General features: G+C 42.0%; 1 protein-coding gene across 2 annotated transcripts in view; it reads left to right on the top strand.

Moving 5' to 3' along the window:
- Positions 1-17,191, top strand: part of ANTXR2 (ANTXR cell adhesion molecule 2) — a 102,769-nt gene that overhangs the window by 20,257 nt on the left and 65,321 nt on the right. For both annotated transcript variants that reach the window (XM_061345866.1, XM_061345867.1), the window contains exons 8-10: positions 8,334-8,394; positions 10,933-11,028; positions 15,194-15,263. In XM_061345866.1, coding sequence (XP_061201850.1) covers positions 8,334-8,394; positions 10,933-11,028; positions 15,194-15,263 — 227 coding nt within the window. The remainder of the gene's footprint in view (positions 1-8,333; positions 8,395-10,932; positions 11,029-15,193; positions 15,264-17,191) is intronic.

The raw sequence follows: 17,191 nt of genomic DNA, 5'->3' as shown, positions 1-17,191 counted from the left end.
GATCAGCACTGGGGAAAAAAAAAATGGGAAAAGGTAGGGGTTGCTTTAACAAGAGACACATGATGTGAGACCAGTCCAGACATACAGCATGGAATTTAACTTTGCACATGGATCCCATGGGTTTTGTGTTTTGGGTGGTTTTTTTTGTTTTTTTTTTAAATACTCTTTTTTTTTCCATTTAGTTCAGATCATAATGAGATGCACCTTGGGATACCGTTCAAAAGAATGCAAGATTTTACTTTGGAAATAAGTAATTCACTTCAGGGTGTTTAAACATTGGTTGTTTCATGGAGAAGCTGGCCTGTCTAGAGCCTAAGGGGTGCTTTTGACTTAAAAATCCTGAGTATGATTAAGGGCACAAAAATATAAACACTGAGAACAATGGCTCTGCTTAGGTGAACTTTCTCCTGTAACCTATGCCAGGTTTAAAGTTTACTTATCACAATATAAGGGGGCACACCTCCCACTCAGATAGAAAAACACAGCTCTTGAATGAGAGAAACCTGTAATGATACCAGCATACAGACAGCCAAGGTTTTTCACCATCACATATTCACTTTCACATGCTGTAACATTCAGTGAATTCAATGTGAAAAATACTGATCTATTGACAGTGAGCATTTCATTCTCTAAAACAAAATTAGCAAATGAGTCCATTTGAATTAAACACCTCCTCCTTTACTTGCATTTCCTGTTTACTCTCTCAGCAACAGTGTGTGTGTATGAAGTTCTGAGGTACAGAAAAAAACCCAACCGAAAACAAAGAATACAGCTGCCAGTAGTACTTTGAAATGACTCATAGAAAAATAAAAACACATGGAAACATGAGTTCAGTCCATTCCTAGTTCAGCCAGTCAGCACAAAAGAATCATAGAAGCAAAATAATTTCCAGAGCTAAACTAACCATCTGTGTGAACTGAGCTTTGTTAGGCCCTGCTTGACTTGGGCTGGCCAGATAGGCCACCAGCCCAACCTAGCTTAAAGCTACTAAACAAACAGAACTAGAATGCTATTTTCAGTATTCATTCTGAGGAGTTTCACAACTCCATGCTAGGGCAAATCTCAAGAACATACTAATTTACCAGAGAGGGGACTAACTCAAGAGCATTGTTCCACATACTCCAAAAACTTCACACAACCCCAGCCCAAAAACCCTAAACTCCACTTACAACTCCACAGCAACTGTGGTCCACTTAAATAGATGATACAGGTGTGTGGCATTCCCTGATTAGCACTTACTGGGAACCAAAAGTTGTGGGCAATCCCAGTCAGTTAAGAACCCAGTAAACTTGAGCATCACACTTGACAACTGTTAACAGGCTTTGTCTATGTGCACAGATCCCACTGAGACTAGTAATGGTAAAGGTAATTTGAAGTGCTGTTACCTGATGAGGGCCCTCTCAGACATTGTTTTGAGTTAGCTGTTGCTTCTGCCATCATCCCTTCCTGCAGCCCTTCTTTCAGTACATTTTATCAAATGAAGTAGCTGTGTTTGGCAGTAACAATTACAAGATTGTGGGTGACTAACTTGAGCATGGTTGCCAGTATGTCTTGATCGAGGGTGGAAGCGAGGGAGATACAGCATTTTGTGATGCAGGTTTCACGGTTATCTGAGAGGTCCTTGGCACAGTACATGAGGAGAACCACATTCTCTTCACATGTTGCAATATGAACAACTTTAATTATGTTTGCAGTTTACTGTAGTTCCTATCTGCTTTCTTCATGGTTGTATTTTGCTCACTAGATGTTGTGTTTAGAGCATCCCTAGGGAAAAGGATGAACCCCACATTTGGAAGGAAGGGAAGAAAAAAAAATGGGATGGAAATCCCCATAGAATTTACTGTTAGACTACCATTTAAGGTTTTTTTTTTAGTGCTGTTTTGCCATCTTTCTGAACTGAGAAGCACACATTTTGCAGCGAGTGTACACATGAACGGCTGGCAGTGTATCAATAGGCCATGCTCCAGGCAGAAGCCCCTGTGCACTGAGCAGGAGTTACTACTGCTGTGAATGTAGTTTTGCACACAGACTGTGCAAAAAGTGAAGTGATTATATTGCGCTGCCAGCATGATTTGCACATGTCTTGCCATATGTGGGTATAGCAAGTATTTTGTTTTAAAGGTGAATATTTTCTTTCTCTTTAAAAGAGAAAGGGAAAGGTTCTGGAAATAGCAAGTTAAGAGGCATTTATTTTCTTACAATACATGCACTTCTGTTCACAGAACCACACGCTTTCCTCTGTAAAGAGTGAAGCTGGCCGGTTGTGGGATTGTCAGCAGTTCACTGTTATGCTGGTGTTTTTACTGGGAATCAAACACCTTACATCCAAATATCATTTTCTAGTGTCACAACAGTAGCCTTAAAAATTGTGATAGTGGTTCAGTAGTGAATTGAGCTGTGCTGATGACCTGTCCCAAATCCTGACCTCAGTGTGCAGTTCCGGGGAGGAACAGATGCCACGTGAGTTATGACTTATAGTGCTGACTGCTGCCAAAACCTTCCTAACTGCATACTGGGGCTAAGCAAAACCAAATGGTGCTGGGAAATAACTTGACACTTAGCCTATTTTGTTAATTGTTGATGTACAGTTGGGTTGCTCCATGGCTTGTTGCTGCTGCATTGTTCTCACTGTTTCTTGGAACATGAAATTCATTAAAGTGCTGGAAGGGAAAGTTGTTTCAGCCTGCATGTAATGCTGTACCGCATGGTACACCTCTGTTCCACAGTGTGTTCTGAGTGCATGGTAGTCAAAATACTTACAAAGCTGCAGTGCTGCTTTACTGTTTCAATTCCAAGAACCTTTAAGAGGCAGTAGCCAAGGTGAAAAGTGAGTCAACACAGAGCTGGGCCCAGTGTGTGACAATTTTAACAGATACTGGAAGATGCAGAAGGCATATGTTTTCAATAGGAAGAAATGTTTCCATAAAGCAGCGGCAACATTTATGACAAGGCAACATCTTATGACAGGGACATCTGCCTTTTCTATGCTAATGTAATTATTTGTGTATGTGTATTGTTTCTGAAGCTTAAATCTGACAAAACTTGATTCTGTTTTTCAGTTCGGACCATACAGGTCAGAAACTGAGAGCATTTCTGTAAAACATCTCTAATCGAATTAAATGTTTTATTAATGACAAAAATGATAAACCACTTCTTTAGGAAGGGTAGTCAGGCACTGCAGCTCAAGTCAGCAAGTCTACAGCAAGGGAGAACTTGCTTTTCAGTGCCTATGTCTCAGATGCCTTTATTCTGGTAACTTCTGTTTTCAGAAGTATTCCTGAGTGAATAACTTTCATTACTGAGAAGTTCTGTGGAAATTGTACAGTATCCATTCGTTTAATAGCTGTAAGATGTGATTTCACCAAAAGCCTTAGAGGCTTCTCTGTCTTCCAGCAGTCCTCAGGAGCTGTGCTGAGCGCTGTGTTCAGCACAGAACGTAAGCTGCCTTCATGCACTTGTTACTGAGGTAGCTGTTGTAATAACTGTGGAAAACAGCATGACAACGTTTTTAATCTTAGCTGCTCAGCTGGTGCTACTGCAATGTGGCAGTGAAGTAACAAACCCTGTATATGGAGGAGCTACAGAAAAGGGTTTCCTCATCAGTCTGTTGTTTTGTTGTTTGCTGTTAAACAAGAGGAAGTTTGGGACCTGAATTTCTTGTCTTTTTTTTTTTTTTTTTTTTTTTTGAGTACAAGAGACTACCTTGAAGAGCAGAACTGTATTTCCTTCTCTTTCCAGCAGCCATACATAGAATCACAGAATGGTTTGGGTTGGAAAGGACCTTAAGATCACCTAGTTCCAACCCCCAAACGTGTTTCCTAACAAGTGTTAGGTTCACAGCTGTGTTCATTATGGTTGGAATTGATCTTAAAGGTCTTTTCCAACCCAGTTGACTCTACAGTGTGACCCTCTCCACTTTGATTAGCCTCTATGTGTAGAACTGGTGTTCTGCACAGCACAGTTCAGTCTCACACTTTGAGGAACTACTCAGTAGATCCTTGTGGTTTAAGCCCAGCTGGTAACTCAGAACCACACAGCTGCTCGCTTACTCCCCCACCTTCTTCCTCCCCCTACTCCCAGAGGGATGGGGAGGAGAATCAAAAGAACGTAACTCCCATGGGTTAAGAACAGTCCAGTAACTAAGGTATAACACAAACCACTGCTGCTGACACCAATAATAATAATAATGATAAGGGAAATAACAAGGGAAGAGAATACAACTGCTCACCTCCTGCTGCCTGATACCCAGCCAGACCTGAGCAGCAATCTATCCCTTCCAGGTAACTGCCCCCAGTTTATATACTGGGCATGATGTACTGTGGTATGGAATACCCCTTTTGCTAGTGTGGGTCAGGTGTCCTGTCTCTGCTTCCTTCCAGCTTCTTGTGCCCCTATCCCTGGCAGAGCATGGGACGCAGAAAGTCCTTGGTCAGAGTAAACATTACTTAGCAATGACTAAAAACACTGGTGTTAATCAATGTTGTTCCCAGGCTGAAAGTCAAAAACACAGCACTGCACCATCTACTAAGAAGGAGAAAAGTGACTGCTACTGCTGAACCCAGGACAATTCTCCACACTTCTCCATTTCTGAAGCTCTAAGAAAACTGAGCACAGGCTGACTGTTTTCAGTTCTGTTTTGTACCTGGGTTTGTTGGGAAATGTTTCTTTCTGGGATGGCTAGTGGTTGGGTCTAGAAGGAAAGCCTTTGCGAGCCTGGGAGAGGAGAGCCGTGTATTTGGTGTGGAGCTCTGGTAACGAAATGGATGACATGAATTCTCAGTGCGTGCTATTAAACTAAGTGTCTTGGTTTAAGCCCAGCTGGTAACTCAGAGCCGCGCAGCCACTTGCTCACTCTCCCCTACCCCAACTTCTGGAGGGCTGGGGAGAAGAATTGAAAGAATGCAAATCTGATGGGTTAAGAACAGTCCAATAACTAAAGTATAATACAAAACTACTACTACTACCGCTAATAATTATCATGATAAGGAAAATAACAAGGGGAGAGAATATAAAACTAAGAGGGGAAAGGAAAAAAACCCCAGTAAACAGAAGTGATGCACAATACAGTTGCTCACCACCCGATGACCAATACCCAGCCTGACCTGAGCAGTGATCCGGGCCTTCTGGGTGACTCCCTCCAGTTTATATACTGGGCATGACGTGCTGTGGTATGGAATACCCCTTTGGCTAGTTTGGGTCAGGTGTCCTGTCTCTGCTTCCTCCTAGCATCTTGTGCCCCTCCTCACTGGCAGAGCATGAGAGACTGAAAAGTCGTGGATCGGGGTAAGCATTACTTAGCAACAACTAAAACACTGGTATGTTATCAGCATTGTTCTCAGAGTAAAGTAAAAAATGCAGCTCTACACCAGTTCCTAAGAAGGAGAAAAATGACTGCTACTGTTCAACCCCAGACACTATGGCAATTTATAGTCTTATTTAAATTTATTTTATGTCAGCAGACTTGTTTAACTAGCCTATCCAAGGATGGCCTTATATAGTGATCATTCCAACTTGCCTTGTGGGCAGCAGGTTTCTAAATAATGAATTTGCATTTGATTATCCTGAACTGGGAAAGAAAGAGTGTCGTACAATTTTTCATAGAGTTGATTTTGATCTTGCTGACTCTTCAGCTCAAGTTTCCATAGCAAAATAGTTTAAAGTTTTTAAAAGGAGTGGGAGGGGCTGGTGTGGAGGAGGGAGGTGAAGTTATATGCGTGTTTTGGTTTCTATGTTGCCATTGTTAAATGTGCTTCTGCCACACACAACTGGAGCTCCCTTAAAAGCTGTTACTGTTGGAATGGGTCACATCCCCCATCTTGGGCTGCAGAAGTGGCAAGGATACTAGATTTCAGCTGTGCATACATACTGTGTATGAACCCAGGGCTTACCCCTTTAACTTTGTGGTGAAACACCAGCATCTTGAAAAGGAGAACTTGGATAACTAACATGCACTGTGGAATATCCCTCATGAGCTGTTGCTGAAAGGTGATTTCAGTGTGGTACTAGAAGGAGTGAAACAGGAATAGCCCTGATCTAGAGATGAGGACTTACTGAATAATGAAGATGGGTCATGAGGCAAAATGGCTAAGATGCTTTCACATCATTCCTAAAGGAAAGAGATTAGCTTTTGATTGGAATGCAGTGTGCTAGCTTGGAAGAAACAGCTTGCATGGAAAGAGTGAGAAAAAAAAAGAAGATTAAAACAGATAGAAAAAAGTGAGAGCCAGAGCAGAAAAAGAAGAAAGACTCCCAAGTTTCTATATATCATTTCAAGATGCGAAAATATGTTCTCCTCTCCCACCTGTGACAGGACAAGTGGTGATTGCTTGGAAAATATTTTCATGTTTGGCATTATGAGAGCTAAATACAAGTTACCATATTGTTGTGAGCCAAATCATTCAGAGTGGTGACATGTGGTACAGTTCATGGGATTTGACCCTTTGCACCAATGCTCTGATTTCAAAATCAGAAAAAAAAAAATCAGTAAATCAGTATTTTATTTTGCACATAATAGTCCTCCTCCCCCTCTCAACCCCCACCCCAAACTGCATAGCACTTCCTCTGTTTACACTGAGTTAAGAATCAAAAAGCTAAGTCCCGTTTAGGAATTGCGATGAGAGCCTCAGCTAATATAAACTGGCGAACTTGGAGCTACATTCTTTCCAAAGTTCTCTCTCACTGTGTCTCATCCAAATGCGTGTGCCTGCAAGGGCTCTCTTTTAAAATACTCCTTAATGTTTATAAATGAGGTTTTAAGGGCTAAAAAAGATGACTTGTGCGCAACAGTTTGTGGGGAAACAGGTGATACGGGGAGTGTTGAATGAGGCAAGATATTCTTTTCCTTGGAGCTTGGCATGCTTTTTGTCAGCATAATGACAAATACATTCTTGTTTCTACTGGGCCTAGATTTCTAGCAGGTCTAGATTGCTGGGGGGGCAACAGAAATCACTAGCAGTGATAGACAGAGTAAACAAGAGAGATGTACTTAAAGCAGGGAATGAGGAGTTAAGACAGAGTTACATTTACTGACATTCAGCCAGCTCATGAGCAGGCACAATTCTGGCAACTGGAAATACAGAGGGGATGGAAACAGGACTTTCTACTATGCACCTGATTACAAGGGACTGAATTGATTCCATGCAGTGGTACATATGAATGTCTCCTAAAACTGTATGACTTATTATAGGGAAAGCTATATAGACATCACAAAAGTTTTCTGAGAGAAAAACTTAAAACCATTGGGAAAAATTAAAATAAAATCACACATTACCATGGAAAGGTAGAAGGAAGTTGTGGATTGTTTATGTGTCTAATCCTACATACTTAAAAGAGACTCATTCCCCCTGTGTTATCAGAAATCCCATTACCTGCTTAGGGAGGGAGATTAACATTTCTGTCATAGGTGTCACATCTTCCTCCTGGACAACAGTAATAAGCAAGAGACGGGCCCTGCTGTGGGACTGAGATCCTGGCAGCAGGAAGAGAGGGTGATCTCACCATTAGAATCCAGCAGCAGTTGTAGTCATACAAGCTTTGAATGGAAACTGAAGTGGTCTGCAACACCTGGTTGCTATTCATGCCTCTGCTTGACCATGGATAATGTGATCGCTCTGTGTTTGTAAACAGTAAAATGTAACTTGGCTGAAACTAAGGGTAACTAACATCTGAGACCTCCAGAAGTACAAATCTGTCAAAGGTGCTAGTTCCTCCTTTCTCTTGCATTCCATCCTTTGTATTTCCAAGTCACCTGTAAAGAGTATTGTTTTATCCCAGCCTTCAGGAATCATATTCCTCAACTGATTGGAGAATCAAAGCAGGCTGGTATGGCAGTGAAAAACCCCCGTTCTACAGATGGCAGCACATCAAGAGCACTGTGCATTCTTGCTGTGCTTTACAGAGGGCATGATGCCAGTACTTGGAATAATGTGCACTTGGCTTGACCTGCATATTGTTGGAAGACTGCTTTTGACTGGATTAACTTTTGGATCAGGCTCCTTGTGACTAATTTTTGGCTTGAACTTTAGGATTGGGGTTCCTGGAAAATTAGGTTAGGGATCTGAACAGAAATTTAAAGACAAATATCAGACATCATTGTTTTCAAGACTGCCCTAGATTTAACAAACTATCCAAATCTTCTGAATTCCTAGGAGACTTGAATGCATGTCTGCATAAGTTCTGCATGGTCAAGGCAATACCCTGCAAAACGAGACTTAGGCTTATCAAACCTGTGGCTGTGCACATCTTTCTTCTAGGAACGAGTGTTGGGTTAAATCATATTTCTCACTGAAACAGCACGCAGACCTATCTGTGACTTGTTTCCTGCTTTACAATAGGTTTTGAAGCAGTCATGCACTGAGATTTTATATTTGGAGCCATCCAGTGTCTGCGTAGGAGGTGAGTTTCTATAATGTTAAAATAATATTTGATTATTATAGCATGGATTTCCTGATCTACCTAAAAGAAATCCTTACAGGTCTCTAGAATAAAACATCTGTATTTAAAAAATCTCCAAGGAGCTAAAGAAAGATCAGATCCTTCCCTATTGCCTCATTTTTCTCCTCAGAAGAGGGGTCTTCCAGGGCCTCCTCTCGTGGTTTAGGTAATACACGTGGAAGTTTTGTCCATAGGACCTGATGAAATCCATCCATAGGTCCTGAAGGAGCTGGCGAATGAAGTTGCTAAGCCACTGTCCATCATATTTGAAAAATCATGACAGTCAGGTGAAGTTCCCAATGACTGGAAAAAGGGAAATATAACCCCCATTTTCAAGAAGTGGAAAATGAATGACTCAGGGAACTACAGACCAGTCAGTGTCACCTCTGTGCCTGGCAAAATCTTGGAGCAGATTCTCCTGGAAGCCATGATAAGGCACATGAAAAACAACAAGGTGATTGGCGACAGCCAGCATGGCTTCACCAAGGGGAAATCCTGCCTGACCAATTTGGTGGCCTTCTATGATGGGGCTACAGAACTGATGGACAGGGGTAGAGCAGTTGATGTCATCTACCTGGACTTCTGCAAAGTGTTCAACATTGTCCCACGTGACATCCTTGTCTCTAAATTGGAGAGACATCAATTTGATAGGTGGACCACCCGGTGGATAAAGAAGTGACTGGACCCGTCTGGTTCAACATCTTTGTCAGTGACATGGACAGTGGGATTGAGTGTGCCTTCAGCAAGTTTGCTGATTACATGAAGCTGTGTGATTTGGTTGATACGCTGGAGGGAAGGAATGCTATCCAGAGGGACCTTGACACGCTTGTGAGGTGGGCTGATGCCAACCTCATGAAGTTTAACCATGCCAAGTGAGAGGTCCTGCACCTGGGTCAGAGCAATCCAGCTACTAGTTGAGCAGAGAAGAGATTCAGAGCAGCCCTGCAGAGGGTTGGGGGTGTTGGTCGATGAGAAACTTAACATGAGCCGGCAGTGGGTGCTCCCAGCCCAGAAGGCTGACTGTATCCTGGGCTACATCAAAAGGAGTATGACCAGCAGGTCAAAGGAGGTGATCCTGCCCCTCTACACTGCTCTCGTGAGACCTCACTTGGAGTATTGTGTGCAGTTCTGGTGTCCTCAACATAAAAAGGATATGGAACTGTTGGAACAAGTTCAGAGGAGTGCCACGAGGATGATCAGGGGACTGGAGCACCTCCAGTATGAAGATAGGCTGAGAAAACTGGGGCTGTTCAGCCTGAAGAAGAGAAGGCTGTGTGGAGACCTCATAGCAGCCTTCCAGTATCTGAAGGGGGCTTTTAAGGATGCTGAAGAGGGACTCTTCACTAGGGACTGTAGTGATAGGACAAGGGGTAATGGGTTAAAACTTAAACAGGGGAATTCTAGATTGGATATAAGGAAGGAGTTCTTTACTGTAAGGGTGGTGAGGCACTGGAATGGGTTGTGCAGGGAAGCTGTGAATGCTCCGTCCCTGGCAGTGTTCAGGGTCAGGCTGGACAAAGCCGTGGGTGACATGGTCTGCTGTGAGGCATCCCTGCCCATGGCAGGGGGTTTGGAACTTGATTATCTTAAGGTCCTTTCCAACACTAACTATTCTATGAGTCTATGATTCCATGATTCTAAGTTGAGAGGCATTTAACTGGCCCTCTACCCTTAGTCATGCCCTCATATTCAAAGCTGTGGAACTTATTCTATGACACATGCATACTATCATGGTTTTAAGTTTGAGAATCCTGTTAACATATATGTTCATAAAATATAAATACATGACAATATTTCTAGTGGCGTGATCCTACGTCTGTGGAGTTTAAGTTGTAAAGCATTTTTCTGCAGCGAGGGGAAATACATTTATTAAGTAGAAGAGTTGCATGAAATTGTAAGGGCTAGTCTGCTTTCTGAGTTTCACAATCCACAGATAGTTTGAGACCAGTCCAAATCAGGGAGTTACAAAACCTCCTTATTTTAATGTTTCTGTAACAACATGGATTGTTTCAATGAAACTGGTGGCCTTGATAAACAAACTATTTTCACTCCTCCTCTGCACAACTCACAAATAGCATGGCCCTTCCACAGCTTCCAGAGAAATAGCACTAAGGAGAAGTGTTTTCTTCATCTGGCACTTGAAGTCAGCCAGAGCCAGGTCTAGGGAGTCGTCTGGTTATGAGACCCAGATTTCTCATTTATCACTGAAAGATTGTTTCTTACTGTGCAACTGACCCCCAGATCCTGTTGACAGTCAGAATTAACATCCATTTCAGTAGGGCTGCCTCAATGATTAAGATCTGGAAACAAATCTTAATTTTTCCTATAGTGACCTAACTGATGAATGCAGTACCAGGGGCCACTTAAAGAAAAGAGACCTGAGTAAGTTTTAAGCATTACTGTGTTGTGCTTCATTTATTGCAAGCTATATCGAAATTCTTGCCTAACTTACTGCAGTGCACTGAATTAGTGATTTGGGGTTTTTGCTTTTCTCTCCAGAGGAATTTCAGGTTGTTCTTAGAGGAAATGGCTTAACTCTTGGAGGCAAAACTGATGGCATTAGTTGTACCTATCAAGTGAACGGAACTACAATTTGTAAGTACTCATGTTTGATATTATCTGCCTTGTTATTTCCCAATATCTGATTTATTTTGCTTCTCATTACCTCATTTAATGAAAATCCAAAGAGAAAAATATCAAAGTAGAGGAAAACAGGAAAGGCTCTGAGGATTAGTAAAAGGATGCAAGTTATTTCACATCTTGCCTAGTGGCTTGAATTTGCTACTGCTTGCCATAAGCTGTAAACTGTGCCTGGTGTTTGGCAGCCAAGCTAACCATGTGAATTAACATGGTGATAACTGTCTGGCTTCTGATGTTCAAGTAAGCAGATACTTGCTGATGGAAAAACCATGACCACAGAGTGTATCAGCCGAGTGCCCCTTCTTGTAAGAAGGCCCAAGCCAAGACATAGGCTCTCATGCTGATTCCAGAAGGCACTGTTTTGTTACATTCACCTGCCTTGTTGTCCTGGAGCATCTCTGCCTGCTCTCTCTGGTGTACCAGAGGTATAGCCATTGTGCTGTTTGGTTCAGGGGCTTGGCAGGGTGTGAATGCTCCTCTATGACGTGGAGTTAGTCCTCTTCCTGGAGCTCCTGCAGCAGCACTGAATAAGGCCAAGTCAGAACAGTTGGTACTATTTTGTCCATATCTCACTGGGGAAATTTTACTGAGTGGAGTGCTGTAGAAGGTAGAAAAGGTCTAAAAGTAATTGAGAAGTAGAGTGCACTGTTTTCTTGATCTCTGGTTAAGTATGTTCACAGGGAATGTAACTTTCAGCAAAAGATTCTGGACTTAGTCTTGTCTTGCTCAGTGCATTAACTCGCCCCAGGGCAGATGAAAAGTCATGCTGGAATTTGGGTTAGTGTCCTTGCAATGCTCTGTTCCCTGAACTGGCACAAGGTAGGTGATGGTGAACGAAAAGCCATTAACAGAAACCTCTGCCATTTTTTTATACTAAGGAACTGAATTGGATGGCTAGTGTAAGGACATTCTATTTCTTGCTCTAAGTAGTATCCTTTAGAAGCAAGCCAGACTAGAAAGGAAAACGTCCAACTCATTTTTTCCCTCCCTGCTGATTTTTATATTAGTCTGTCTTAAATTCCTCCTCAGTAGCACATGTGTTTCCAGTACATTTTCTTCCTCACTCTGGATATCATATATATTTGAACAGGCCGCCAATCTCTGCTGCCTGTTAAACATCTAAAATAATTTTGAAGAAAAACAGTAATTCTGGATAAAGGCAACCTGTGTAAAGAAATTTTGCTTGTTTCAATTTCTCTTTAGTTGCAATTGTCACCTTCATTTCCTATGTTAAACTAAAGCTTGCTTACTTTAAGTTGTTGCATAAATCAGATTCGAAAAGAGCTACAGTTGCAGTGGGGCAAAATGACTGCTGCAGTGATGTATTTATCATCACTCTGGACCTTGCTTACTTGGAGAAGTGAGGAAACAGTCTTAGTTTCAGATGAATAGAAGTCATCTTACACTATCTGGGTTAAATAGCTGAGACATCAGATATCTGACCTGAAGATAATTCAAACTGAAATTTCAACTGAAGTGGCTGGTTTGCAAGTCCTCAGGACTCCTCAGTTCTATTCCTGCTTTGCTCCTGACTTGATGACCATGAGCAGTCACTTCTCTACACCCCAGTCTGTCTATTTGGGAAATAAAAGTAATAGCACATACATTCTTTACATGAGTGTTTTGAGGCTTGCATCAACAGTTATATTTGTAGTGGCATCTGTACCATTCAGGATCTTCTGATGGGGTGCTTTAAGGTACTCCTGGAGATAAGGACCTGTAGAACACAACTTAAGGAGGGATTTTGCCATCTTCCATAAGCATCACAAACGTAAACTTCCTCTGCCCTGCTGGTGAATGCTATTGCCCAACTACAAGTATTACCATTATTTAATAATAGTGCTAGCAGCATATACCAAACAGGCTTTCAGTACTTAAAGATTGGTAGGTTGCAGTGCTGTCTGACTTCAGGGCTGTGCTGTCCTACCAAGGATGTACCCTAGGAGCTGGGATTTTGATGTGCTCCGTGCTACAAGCAAGGGACTCATTGTGGAGAGTGTCTGGAGGAGGCTCTCAAGGATGGGCTGAAATCCAGAGCACAGGCTGTAAGACAGGGAAGTTCACTTGGTTACACCTGCAGGAAAGGAAGAATGGCCAAAGTAATCATGAAATATGGGCTGCTGCAGGGCTGAAAATGGTAAGTTGGGCTATCCTAGTCCACTGAAAACAAGAGGCAGCATGCTTCACATTCTGCCACAGATCTATTGTGAGGTATTAGGAGAGTGGTTCTCACTGTGAACATTTCTCAGACATGGAACAGGCTACCTAGACAGCCTTTTACCAGCTTAGATGAGTATTACTGAAGAATGTCTGAGGCATGCTGCCTTCTTTAAATGACCTTTTAAAATGTTTTCTCATTTGTATTTCTCAATTTCTCTGACTTTTAAGTCTTTTATAGTTGTACTGCACATGTACATCTGTTTTGCCATCGCAGAAATAAAAATTATTGAACAGGATGAAGCCCCAAGTACTTGCTAGCATCTGATGTGAGATTTTCCAACCAGATCTCTGTGCTGCCTTTTTTTGCCCCCCTTGGCTTCAGGAAAGGGTGCTCTAGAGCACACGAAGGGAGGGGAATAGCACACTGATGTATTTGTGTGCATGTTGCAGCATGAAAACACAATCTGTTGTATGGGATCTTGCCAGAGACCTGCTACCACCCACCTAGGTTCTCACTGTCGGCAGTGGACAACAGCAAATGTTTAGGGAGTAGTAGAGGAAGGAAACAGTGAAGTCTGATCCTTCCCCTTGTAGGTAAGCTTGTTCTGTACAGCTCTGTGCTGGGCTCCTAGCACTTTTGTCTCGGAGCAAGGTTAGAAGAGAACAGTGGAGCTGGGATGGGTGGACAAAAAGGTAAGAAGAGCCATTTGAGCAGTAGCAGGAGGAAGGAGATAGTCCCAAGAAGAGGAAGATTGTTTATGTGTCATTGCATTCTCCTCTGCAAAATGCTGGCAGTCTCTCAGAAGAACCCTCACTATATAAGGGCATAACAGAGTATTGCATGAGAATGTACTTCCATGTCAGAGTTCCCCTGACTGATAGCAATGGGGCCAGCCTGAGAGCAGACCCGTATTTTGTCAGTTCTTCTGGTTTTAAAAGATGCATTTGGCATGTTTCTTTTTTTGCATTTATAAGGAACCATTACCAAATGCTGGAAAGGAAACCTGCCAAATGTAGCTGTGGGATAGAAAAATCTATGAAACATACCATTAAGACAAAAACATATGGCAATGTGCTAATCCCTCTTCCCCACCTCACAACTAGCCCCAAATCTAGGCCAAGCAGTCAGTGCAGAATATAGCACGTAAGAAAAGCTCATTTATGCTAACAGCTCCTCCTTCAGCTGCCCCTGCACTCCTTGTCTATCTGCCCATTCCCTAAATGCAGGACAGTCATCTCCATATTTATCTGTTCTCTCACCCCTTAATCAGGAAATAGTCCATGCTTGCAGGGGCAGCTCTAGTACAGAAATTCTCTGTCCTGCTATGGGGAAGTTTGGGAGGATGGTTCTGCACACAGAATCAGGTTTTTTCCCGAGCTTAGCAAACGCATGAGGTAAAAGAGCTCCTCCCTCTCCTTTTCACAACTGCAGAAAGGGTGTGCTCTGCTGGGCACAGGGGTCCACTAGTAACCACTGTCTAGTTTAAGATACTCTGCAAACAGCTAGAGACTCAAATCATGAAGAACACTGGCAAAATAGACATTGCAATCACAGTGAATAGTCCTTGAATATAGTGTGCAGCGTTGGAGCTAATTGGAAGCAAACTGGCATCCTCCAAATATTAGGAAGCCTCTTCAAAAAACCCTGGTGATTCTAGGAAATGGTCTCTAGAAAGAGCATGAGCTGACTTGAGTAAAACCAAGTAAGCAGCATAAAATGGCTCACACCCACATCTAAAGCCAACTCTGTGTTTCTGTTTTCAAGGTTCAGCTACTGAAAAGCAGCAGCTTTATTCCCTGACTTGGCCCTGCTTGCTTGCAAGCTCCAGTCATTTCCAAACCAGTACTGAGAAGGGAAGAGACTTTACAACATATGCACACATCAACTTCTCATTGAAGCAGCATGGTGTATTAAGCTCATGTGATTGTTGGTGGATTTTTTATTTTTTTTTTTTTTCAGATGAAAGACCAAAAACCGTGGAATCTGATTTTTTGCTCTGCCCTGCACCAATCCTGTACAAAAGTGGGCAGTAAGTACTTGAATCAGATGTTACCCTCTGTTTTGTTAGAATTAGAGCCATTATTGCTGATGTTAATTGGGGGGGGGGGGGTGTGTTTGGCTGAATGCAGCCTTTTGTTGGTCTATGTGAGGTGGTTTGTTGTTGCATTTGTTTTTCCCTGATAGTTGTGTTATTTCCCTGGTGTATTTACCACCTTTGGAGTGGGCTTTAAATAGTCATCTGTGACCAAACTGATTTAGACAGTGTCTTAAAAATGAATATTCAGCCAGTTTATTAAACACTGAAAAGGTCTGGCTTGTCATAAGTTTTATGCAGATTAGCTGTTTTAACAGAGCAGAATATACACTTTCTGGATAATCTTTAAGCTCATTGTTAAATAGATTACATTATCACTGACACTTACAAGCTGTTATTAAAATTACATGTCAAGATGTATACCACTGCTCAACATGTAATGAGAACATGAGGCGCTGACGTAATGTTCTAACAGCACTGTGGCTAAATTGCAGCTCTAGCCTTATTCTAAGTGTCACTGGCCATGGCTGCGCATTACTTCTGGCCCATTGAGAACTAATCCTTCCCTCCTCTTCTCAAATTCAGACATGCCCTGAGCCTTTTAAGATCACTTAAACTTCAGGATTCGAATTTGTGAAATCAGTAAAGCTAATGAAAAAATACCATGTTAGAACCTGGCCCTGTAGCAGGGCAAAGGCTTTTGGGCTGTTGACTTTCTCTTAGTTTTGCAACTAGCTCTTCTCAGAGTTATTTGGGATAAGCTTAATACTATTCCAGTAGGAAGCATAGTGAAAACACAGAGAAGACTTACATGGAAAGCAGAGGAAGGGCATGAGCTTTTCACACTGTTAAGTCTTTCCTGATACTCAAGATGCCTTTTACATAGCTATACAAAACGTCCATCTTGTCTTATGTACAGTAGGACTTTGTTAGACCCGTGTGCGTTTGTATTAACCAGTGCAGTGGCACTGTTTTTGGTCGAGTTAAGCTACATGTGGTTGTCTGGCAAGGGCACAAGAGAGCTGTTAACAAACTGCTGACTTAGCTGAAGTACATCAGCACTATGTGCAGCTCTAGCAGAACTCATTTTGTCATCAGAACCATGTAAATCAGTCAGGTTAAGGAACCCCTCCTCAGTGGGCTGACCTTGCAGCTGAGGAACAGGAGCAAATTAGGCCCCCAGTATTAAGCACCTCAGGACCTAAAATTGTAAATGGTTTTCCACACACTTTTAATTTGAGGGTATGTAAACAGCCTATCCTGCCAAATGAATATGAAACACATGGAATATTTGTATCGATGGAAGTTATATATTTATACAGATGCAATACTTATATAATGGAAGTTACTTGAACATGCTGCATTTTTCTTACTCTATGAAGAGCTTGTTTGGCCTGTGAGGCATTACTGAAATAGACTACTCACTGTATTGCAATTACAGTGTAGATCAAGCATGTGTCTTCTCAGCAGTGTTTGTGAGGAAGGATGCATAAACAATACACATCAAGTTGTACAGGTTCACAGGAAAAAAAAAAAAAACCACATCTGTTCAGAAGTTAGTATGTGAAATTTACTTCCATTACATGATACTGAAGTAGCTCTGGCTTTGGGCTAAACAGTTTGCTGTGCAGGAGACCGACAGCTATGAGAGATACGTACTTACTTGAACTCCTGACTTTCCATTGGCACAGCTCAGACTGTTGCTGGATAACTCCCAGTAATACCTTTTGTAGCGGAGCTAATATTAGTCACTAACATAGCAACAACTAGTCTGCTCTTTTTCTAGTGCTTTTTAAAGTGGAATTAAGAACAGAACAACCAAAGTTGTTAGCTTTGTGACTTCTAAGCCTGCAGCTTAGTTTCTGGGTAAAGACTCCTTTAACAGGTTTCATTCTATTTTTCTAATCGGAGATATTTCTTGT

Source organism: Neopsephotus bourkii, unplaced genomic scaffold (assembly GCF_033783945.1).
Source record: "Neopsephotus bourkii isolate Nb327-2 ecotype Australia unplaced genomic scaffold, CSIRO-AGI_Nbou_v1 NB_244, whole genome shotgun sequence".
NCBI classification, from domain to species: domain Eukaryota; kingdom Metazoa; phylum Chordata; class Aves; order Psittaciformes; family Psittacidae; genus Neopsephotus; species Neopsephotus bourkii.
The sequence above is the reverse complement of the archived record's forward strand: the minus strand, read 5'-3'. Positions and strand labels throughout refer to the sequence as shown.